At 44.1% G+C, this 9,513-nt stretch overlaps 2 protein-coding genes across 2 annotated transcripts in view; both read right to left on the bottom strand.

Moving 5' to 3' along the window:
* The window catches only part of LOC113212981 (spermatogenesis-associated protein 20), a 12,194-nt gene extending 8,637 nt beyond the window's left edge, over positions 1-3,557 (bottom strand). The window contains exons 1-8 of the mRNA XM_026431868.2: positions 3,321-3,557; positions 2,935-3,099; positions 2,636-2,855; positions 2,412-2,555; positions 1,985-2,329; positions 1,703-1,882; positions 1,173-1,593; positions 717-1,094 (exon numbers count right to left, since the gene is read on the bottom strand). Of these exons, the coding sequence (XP_026287653.1) occupies positions 717-1,094; positions 1,173-1,593; positions 1,703-1,882; positions 1,985-2,329; positions 2,412-2,555; positions 2,636-2,855; positions 2,935-3,099; positions 3,321-3,448 (1,981 nt within the window). The 5' untranslated portion in view covers positions 3,449-3,557. The remainder of the gene's footprint in view (positions 1-716; positions 1,095-1,172; positions 1,594-1,702; positions 1,883-1,984; positions 2,330-2,411; positions 2,556-2,635; positions 2,856-2,934; positions 3,100-3,320) is intronic.
* A 400-nt stretch (positions 3,558-3,957) lies between these two features.
* LOC113212980 (probable aconitate hydratase, mitochondrial) lies at positions 3,958-9,513 on the bottom strand. The gene is made up of 15 exons (XM_026431867.2): positions 9,346-9,513; positions 8,199-8,350; positions 7,897-8,122; positions 7,506-7,631; positions 7,271-7,429; positions 7,044-7,194; positions 6,786-6,961; positions 6,579-6,708; positions 6,337-6,494; positions 6,006-6,264; positions 5,725-5,930; positions 5,557-5,654; positions 5,336-5,472; positions 5,057-5,268; positions 3,958-4,973 (listed from the first exon to the last, which is right to left on the bottom strand). The coding sequence occupies exons 1-15, from the start codon at positions 9,376-9,378 to the stop codon at positions 4,839-4,841; spliced, it is 2,358 nt and encodes a 785-aa protein (XP_026287652.1). The 5' UTR covers positions 9,379-9,513; the 3' UTR covers positions 3,958-4,838.

The following is a 9,513-nucleotide window of genomic DNA, read 5'->3' as shown; positions in this document are numbered from 1 at the left end:
GGGGGGAGGGGAAACAGGAGACGGAAATGGACCGTTTACGACCATGCCACTTCCCGCGCTCGCGCGTTGTTGCGGTTCGGTTACCCCCACCCCACCTCACCCTCGCCGCGGCGACTCGACGCGACGGGCGGCCGGCGGCGCTGGGCGACAGCAGGGACCGCCCGTGATGTAGGCAACGGCGACACAGGGCTGTGCGACGGATCGGGCGTTGCCTACCTGCCAGGCGGTCTGTCCCCAGCAGCCACATGGCACGGGACGACCACGGTCCACAGCCGTAACAGTTTGGACTGGCGTCTGCTTGGCCGATGCCGATGTTCCTGTTCGCGGGACTCGCTGTCCCATACGCGGTCGGGCCGGATGGCAGTGCCGTGCGCAGTCGTGCGAAGTAAGGAGGGGGAGGAGTGGGGGTGGGGGCAGAGACTTACAGAGCGAGCGAACATCTCGCGGCTGCAGGGTCAGTCAGTCCAAACTCGAGAAGAAACTCTATTTCTGTCCCGTTGGAGCCGTTGGCGTTGGAGAGGGGGAGGCCGGGTCGGGCCGGCCCGGGGCCGAGCAGGGAAACGAAGGTGCGAGGCAGACGCACCAAGAAATAACAAGGCTTGCGTCTGTTTCTCCAAAACTCGGGAAACCAAAAATTGCGTTTTTCGGAAGTGCGATAAAAGAGAAAGGGAGCGAGAGTAAATGGGGGGGAGGGGTGTTCCTCCGCTGCTGCTCACCTTCCTTCATGCGCAGGATGACGGTCTGGTCCGTGTTGGGGCTGGTGAAGTACGCGGCGCTGCCCTCGTCCCATAGCAGCGCGTCCTGCACCTCCTGCAGCTGCAAGGCCCACTCGAGCCAGTTGGCGTCGAACGTGGTCTCGTACAGGTCGATCAGCGCCTGGATGAGGAAGGCGTAGTCGTCCAGGAAGCCGCCGATGGGGTTGGCGATCTGGATGACGCCGCCGTTGTCGCCGCGGTAGCAGCTGCGCAGCAGTCGCTTGTTGGCCGCGTCGTACAGGTGCTTCTTGACGAACTGGGCCGCCTTCACGGCCCGCTCCGCGTACCGGTCGTCGCCCAGGGCCTGCGCGGCCTTGGCGAAGCCGCTGATCATGAGCGCTGAGGGGAGGCAGGGCAAACGTTACTCCACAGGCATCCGCAGGCAGACGGTCAAAGTGTCGGGGCTGTGGTACTCACCGTTCCAGGAGGTCAGCATCTTGTCGTCGAGGTGCGGCCTCGGACGCCGGCCCCTCACCTCGAACAACTTGTCGCGGCTCTCGCGCAGGATCTCCTGGACCTTCTCCTTGGGGAGCAGGAAGTGCTTCGAGGTCTCCTCTTCGCTGCCGAACATGATGAGCACGTTCTGGTTCACGAGCTCGCCATGCGGGTCGGAGCTGGGATTCACGTTCCCGCCAGGCTTCACGCTGTAGTGGAAGCAGAAGATGTCGCCGTTTGTGACCTCCTTGCCGTCACTGCCAGCCGGGCAGCTTTCAACACGTTGGTTTAGAATCTCGTGCACTTCATCATAAGTCCAGGCATAAAAGGCACCCTCTTTTTTCTCAGTCGAATCGTGTGTAGGCAGTGAGTCAGCATCTTCGGCGCTATAAAAACCACCAGACTAAAACAAAAAGATAAAAAAGAAAAACAGGATTGTCGCGATAAGAGTGAACAAATTAAGAGCTCTCTCAATAGAAGTAGCAAATGAAAAGTTGCCAAAAGAAACTTACCTTATCACTTAGGTCCCGTTCCACATACTTCAGAATGTCTCTAGCAACATCAGCATAAAAATAGTTATTTGTAGCAAGGAAGGCATCACAATATGCAACTACTAATTGTCCTTGATCATAAAGCATTTTTTCAAAGTGAGGTATATGCCACTTCATATCAGTTGAATATCTAGCAAAGCCCTGAATAAAAGATTTCATAATAAGAGGAGACAATTTGAAAATTAAGTAATGAGTGTTTTCAAACCCTCAAGGGTAAAAAACATTTCTGGATATATATCTGACCTGTCCCACATGATCATGAATTCCACCTCGGGCCATCATTCTCAGTGAATATAAACACATATCTAATGCTTTCTTTCCTTTGACAGATGAAGGATCACGTGCATAAAAATGGAAAAGGAATGTAAAAATAGATGGTTGAGGAAACTTGGGAGCATGACCAAACCCCCCAAATCGGGACTCATATATTTGGACCAATTTCTCATAACATTTTGGGGCGCACTCCTCCAGAGATGGAACCCCAGTGATGAGTTGGGCAGCAATTGGTATTTCTAGAACAGTTGTTTCTCTTAAAATGTCCATAATTCGATTGCCCGTATTATTACATTTCTGGCGGTTTTCTCTCCACTGTAGAGATAACGTGAATTGGTAAGTAAAAATAAATTATGTTGGAACAACAATAAACAGTTCATCAGAAAATAATTCTTACAGATTTTGCAACACTCTGCAGTACAGATTTAAATCCTGGTCTTCCATGTTGGTCTTCAGGAGGAAAGTATGTACCACCCATAACTGGTGTTAGATCAGGAGTTAAAAAGACACTCATCGGCCAGCCACCGCCTCCACAGGACGCCTGTCAACAAAGGTACGGGTCTGCACACACCGGTCTCAATAGAAAAGAGGAAAGAAATGTACGAAATAGTTGTATGATACCTGAACAAATGCCATATACACTTTATCAATGTCAGGACGTTCTTCACGGTCAACTTTAATATTAATGTAATTTTCATTCATTATTTTAGCGACACTTTCATTTTCAAAACTTTCTCGCTCCATCACATGACACCAATGGCAGGTTGAATAGCCTACTGATAAAAATATCAGCTTGCCCTCTTTCCGAGCCAACTCAATGGCCTCATCCCCCCAAGGAAACCTGTCAAGGAGCAAAAAGGCACAGTTATCAATTTCTTAAAATAAAACTTGGAGAGAAAAATTATATTTCAATTACCAACCATTGAACAGGATTGTTGGCATGCTGCCGAAGATATGGTGATCGCTCTAAGGACAGTCTATTAGAGTGCTTAGGAGCCTCACTTGATTTTCCTGCCATAACGTTTCGTACACCTCCACCTCTGTGACTGCAGGTGGACCCCAGGTTCGAGATAAGTCCCCAATGCCTGAAAAGAAGATAAGATAAGGGCTATATTGATAATTGACAAAGGATAATAGAATAACTTTCACTTAAGGCTTCCTCAAGTTTGACAAAATGGAAAAGGGAACGATACCTAACAACAACAACAAGAAAAGTTGAAATTTACGTAAGAATAGTGAAAAATGACTGACAAAGTGAAACAAACGTAAAATAATGCAGTTACAATCTTAATCAAGCGATTCTAACCTCACTATCAGCAGCTGTTTGTCAGTCAAAGAGAGGCAACAGAGCGGTGAATGTCGATGATAACCGCGAAAGGATATCCTTCTGATCAAAATCGGAAGCAAAAGGGGATTAACTCTTCCTGAAATCATAACATGAGCTAAATAAAATACCCGTTAGAATTTAAAATTTACTCGGCCGTTCGCCGTTTGGAAACATAGAAAACTCAACCACAACAACGAAACAGGGTCGACAACACAACCCTTTGAAGAACATGAGAATTGACTAAAATGTGAAGGATAGAGGCTAGAGTGCCGTACGTCAGCTCCTCGCCAAAATCCGAGGTGTTTATGAGATGTCTTTGATAAAAATGGCATTTCATTTTGCATGTTTTTTGGCCAGTTTGGTTGTTCGTCGATGGTTGAACTTCGGCGCGCCCTACAACCATCTGATTTGACTGGATTTCTTGTTAAAATTGAGGAATACTCAGAAACCTTTTTAAGTTCACTTTTAAGTGAAGAAAGGCAGAAAAAGGCCCCTGGAAATCTCAATTTTAAAGGTTGTCAAATTTGTGATTTATTTTTTTTCATGGAGGACTGAAAATGACCACGCAATTAATGAATAATGAAGGGTAAAAAAAGGGGGGGAGAGACCATGTATGTATATTGTCAATATTTTATTTAAATGGTTATTGCCCTGCATTCATAAGACATTACAGTATGTACAATGCAGACTCACAGCTTGCAATATAACACATTTGTAGAATAACCTGCATTCATTCAAACAGAGCATTAAAATTTCAAATTCAACAATGTATTGTAAGAAATTTGTAAAGCACTGCCAATTGGGGCTGCGGCTTTATAATGGCATAATTTACCAGAATCAGTCTTAAAGCCCATAACACACCATATGAGCACCATAGCTGGAGTCACGAATTGTACATTATACTGAGCACATTTCAGACTGTCCACAGAAACCACATAAATCATTAGCCTGGTACAGTGAGGCTGCCTTAAAATTAGCATCCTTCTCACAAGCTCTCCAATTTTTGGCAACATTACAGAACCATGACCCTTCCTGACAAGGAGACCTTTAAAATCATGTCCAAGTGAGACAATAAAATTTGAACACTGATTGAAATGTTTACAAGAACTATATCACAATTGTACACTATTCTAATTGCCAATTCATTTACATAGTTCAAGGTAAAAATACATAATACAATCTCAACATGGGTTACGAGAGGACCCACAAAATACTGTGACTCGAGTGAACAGAGTATGGCACCTCTCTTCACAAGTTTAGTCAACGAATCATAAACTATAATGGAGCTCATAATTCCCTTAGGTAAAACTTCCTTAGGAAATAAAATTTCAAATTAAAAACAAAAAATTTGAAAATTTTGCAATAAAAATCATTTGCATCTGCAAATTGCATGATGAATAAAGAACAAAATCAAACTATAGCACTACAATGCGCCAAATTAAGAGCCTGACTAGAGATACAGGATGTGAGGAGAATTGATGGAATAAATCTAATGTTCTACTTTGCTAACTCCTTCATTCTGTTAAGTGCACTACCAGCTCTGAACCAACTGATCTGGAGGTCATTCATGGTGTGATTGAGGGTTATTTGTTCTGTCTTGCCATCAGGGTGCTTGAGCTCACACTGAAGAGGCTGGAATCAAATTAAAAGTATTGTATAAGAAAAGCCCCCAAAATCATTAGCAAAGAGAAAAAAATGGGGCGGAAACTACTTACCTTGCCAGGAGCCAAGTCTTTAAGACCAAGAATGGACACTTTGTCGAAGGGTGTAATCTTATCATAATCAGCAGGGTTAGCGAAGGTAAGAGGCAGCATACCCTGTTTCTTCAGATTGGTCTCATGAATGCGGGCAAACGACTTGACAATAATGGCAACACCACCCAAGTGACGGGGCTCAAGAGCGGCATGCTCGCGGGAGCTTCCCTCACCTAAGAAAGAAAAGTTGATATAAATTCAAAAAAACAACTGGGTCAAAGTATTTAAAATTTGACTTACCGTAGTTCTCATCGCCAATAGCAACCCACTTGACATCCTTTGCCTTGTAAGCTCTAGCAACCTCAGAAACACCACCGTAATTGCCAGTAAGTTGGTTCTTGATCTTATTCAATTCTCCATTTTCAGCATTTGTAGCGCTGCAAAAAATTAATTGGTAAATTAGATTTCAATACAGTAAAAAGGATAATTTACCAAGAATGGGAAGAATAGTAAAGTCATACGTGAGGAACAAGTTGTTGGAAATGTTGTCCAAATGTCCACGGTACTTGAGCCAAGGACCAGCAGCGGAAATGTGGTCAGTGGTGCACTTGCCTTTAACCTTGAGGAACAAAAGCTATTGTTGAAAACTGATAAAAAGAAAAAGAAGTTTGAGAGGATTTAAAGTTTACCTTAATAAGAATAGTGAGGTCTTTGTAATCCTTTCCGTCCCACTTGGCAAAAGGTTCAAGGAGCTGAAGACGCTGGCTCTTGGGGTCAACATCCACTTTCAGACTGCTACCTTCAGGAGGAGGTGCTTGGTAGGTGTTTTCGCCAGGGTCGAAACCACGGGGGGGCAGCTCTTTGCCGAAGGGATCGGATAACTTGAACTCCTTGCCTAAAAATGACATGGTGCAAAAGAATTAATTCTGAAAACAAGGATTTGGTTAAATCTCAAAATTTTCCCACATACCATCAGCACCCTTCAGTGTGTCAGTTAACGGGTTGAAATTCAGGGAACCAGCAATAGACAGGGCGGTAACCAACTCAGGGGAGGTGACAAATCCATGAGTAGCAGGGTTGGCATCATTACGACCAGTGAAGTTACGGTTGTATGATGTGACAATTGTGTTCTTTTCTCCCTTCTTGACATCTTTCCTGTCCCATTGGCCAATGCAAGGACCACAGGCATTAGCCAAAACTGTACCTCCGAATTTACGGAGGGTTTCTGACTGAAAATGAGATTGAGTCACTTAGCATTCCTTAAATTCAAGGCAAATAATAAAAATAGTTGATTTACTCACCACACCATCACGTTCAATGGTAGCTCTGACTTGCTCAGATCCAGGAGTAACATTGAAAGCAATCTTTGATTTTAAACCGTGCTTCATGGCCTCTTCAGCAATGCTAGCACAACGGGTCATATCCTCATAGGAAGAGTTTGTGCAGCTTCCAATAAGACCTAATAATAAAATTGACAATAATCATACTATCATCCACTAAAAATTGAAGAAAATTACCTATATCTGAAACATGGATTACTAACCAACTTTGATCTCAAGGGGCCATCCAGCTTTCTTCGCATTTTCACTAAGCTTGCTGATGGGGTGAGCCAAGTCAGGAGTGAATGGACCATTCACATGAGGCTCAAGTGTGCTCAGATCAATTTCAATCACCTGCAAACAAATTCTTATGTTGAAGTGATGTTCAGTGAAGAAAATAGCAGACCAAATTGAAAAGAAAACATACAAACCTGATCGTATTTGCATCCAGCGTCAGGGGAGAGGAGGACATCCTTAACCCTTGCTGCCTCATCAGAAATATCTTTGCGGCCAGTTGACTCTAAGTAAGCAGCCATTCTGTGATTGAAGGGGAAAACTGAAGTAGTAGCTCCAATTTCAGCTCCCATGTTGCAGATTGTACCCATACCTGAGGAGGACCAATTTAATGAGAGATATATATAGAGAGTAAATTTGACAGACATCAGTGTCATAATAAGTAAAATATATACCAGTGCATGAAATGGAATCGACACCAGGGCCAAAGTACTCCACAATGGCACCAGTGCCACCCTTGACAGTGAGAATGCCAGCCACCTTCAAGATCACATCCTTCGGTGAGGTCCATCCACTTAGCTTACCAGTAAGCTTCACACCAATAACCTGTTTACGTACAAATTGGGATTGGTCATACTGGGAAAGTTGCTGCAACCACATTGATTTGAGAAATGGAGCAAACCTTAGGGCACTTGAGTTCCCATGGGATATCAGCCATCACATCAACAGCATCAGCACCACCGACACCAATACAGAGCCCACCCAATCCTCCACCATTAGGGGTGTGGGAGTCAGTACCAATCAACAACAGTCCAGGGAAAGCATAGTTCTCCAACACAATCTTGAACAGAAAGTCATATATAAGAGAATATTTTTTTAACAACTAAAGTTAGAATTTTAGGGATCAAAGTTTTTACCTGGTGGATAATACCAGATCCAGGGTGCCAGAAACCAACGCCATATTTGGCACCAGCAGATCGCAGGAAGGTGTACACCTCCTTGTTCAAGTCCTTAGCGCGAGCAAGATCCTTCTCTCCTTCAATCTAATTAAAAAACAAGGATAAACCAAGTCAAATTAACAATAAAGAATACAGAGAAAATATTTGGCCACATGATGAGCTTGTTTGAGAAAGTTAGATAGCAATGCGGTTGCTCCCTGCTTATCAGTAGAGATAAAGGAATCATTCATGCTTTACATTGCAACATCATGGTACAAATACTAAATCATGAACTCAACTTACCTTAATTGAGTTCCTTCAATAATTATTAACAACTTTATTACTGAAACAGAATTCTTCGAGGACTTACCTGAGCTTCAATAAGATGGTCACAGTGGATGGTTGAAGGTACAGCTACTTTGGGCAGACCAGATGAAATAAACTGAAGCATAGCCATTTGTGCAGTTGCATCCTGCATCGCCACACGGTCAGGTCGCAAACGGAGATATGACACACCACGCTCAACATCTTGGCCTTTGGGGTCATCCAGATGGGAATACAAGATCTTCTCAGACAAAGTCAAAGGTCTCCCCAGTCTAGACAGAACAGAAAGAGATAAGATAATCACAAGCAAAGAAAATCTAAGTGGCAAAAGGCATTCATATTTCTTACCGCTTTTTCACAACTTCAATGTTGCTGGCCAACTTGTCATATGGCAGAGGTTTGTTATCTAAACGGCTCATGGCTACCTTGGCAGCCATGGCCGAGAGTGGAGAGATGGAAAAGCATCGCTGCTGTACATCAAGGGCCGCAACTTGAGGACCCTGCACACAAGGAAACAAAGATCAGCAAATGTAAATTACAAGAGTCATTGACCCATGGTGACCTATATTATGCCAAGTGGAATGACGCAACATTCAAGTCTTCACTAGGTCAATGGCTCCACGAGAAAACAAAGCATTCGGAATGAGTGACCCTTATCAACTTATCTCTCTAAATGAAAAAGAAAACATGGAACCCACTGCCATCTACAAAAGTTCAAACCATCAAACTTAATATATCCTTTACTTTGTCCCAGAAAAAAAAAAATAGATGGCAACCTGGACAATTAAGTCATTTACCACACATCAGCAGGGATTATAATGGGAATGAGACGTCAACATTTAAGTGACCATCACGCATGTCATTTGAAGTGCTCTAGTCCGCAAAATTTAACAATAACAGTGCATGCCCTAGAGAAAGGGCAGGAAAGTCGCAAAAGAAGTCATAAGCGGAGGTCAAATGTGACAGAATGTGCAGGAGACATGATGGGAGTAGGGGCCACCAAACCTCAATTAACACCTCCCCGAAAAGGACACGGCGATGTAACCTCACTTGAAGCAACAATATCGATTTTTCAACCACAGGGTAGTATGTCATTGGCGTTTCAGGACCCTTCTAATACCGGCAGTATCGTGACTTTAAAATGAACTACAGGGCAAAGCGAAAATGCCGCCAACAAGGGTATAATGAGCACATACTTGAGCAGAAATAAAAGCACGAACAGCTCGTCTGCAAGCACTGACATCTTAGTAGGTGACCAGCACACGAAAACGACAGACTAAGACATAAAGGAAGTGTCAAGACTTGAGTCAAGCGAATTAAAGAGATATGACCTCTGCAACCTCTACCCCAAAAATTACAGCAAGACATCGACCTTCTAAAAATAGGCCGTTTGGTACAACTGCAAGAGAGGATCATTGTCGAAGTGTCAGCAGGGACCAAGCAGACTCGAGACCGCAAATGATTAGCATCACGACTGTGTTTCGGAATACATTACCTTGCGGTACAAAACTCGCATGCAGTACGCCATGATGAGAGCGCGGCGCCGGGACGAGGAACAGAACCAGGCGCTTCTGGCGACCGTGGTACTGTGCCGTGTGGATCACGGGATGGTCGAGGTTCGGCTGTACTGGCTTCTTCTTCAGTGCTTATTCACAGGGTCAGA

This window comes from Frankliniella occidentalis, unplaced genomic scaffold (assembly GCF_000697945.3).
Source record: "Frankliniella occidentalis isolate FOCC.00 unplaced genomic scaffold, Focc_3.1 Scaffold91, whole genome shotgun sequence".
Lineage (NCBI taxonomy): Eukaryota > Metazoa > Arthropoda > Insecta > Thysanoptera > Thripidae > Frankliniella > Frankliniella occidentalis.
This window is presented reverse-complemented; position numbering and strand designations above follow the sequence as displayed.

Excerpts from the sequence above, each read along its gene's own strand:
- LOC113212980 (XM_026431867.2), bottom strand. The coding sequence starts at position 9,378 with ATGGCGTACTGCATGCGAGTTTTGTACCGCAAG. Across the intron at positions 8,123-8,198 it reads ATTGAAGTTGTGAAAAAGCG|ACTGGGGAGACCTTTGACTT; the intron begins GTAAGAAATATG and ends TGTTCTGTCTAG. Across the intron at positions 5,473-5,556 it reads TCCAACAACTTGTTCCTCAC|CGCTACAAATGCTGAAAATG; the intron begins GTATGACTTTAC and ends AATTTTTTGCAG.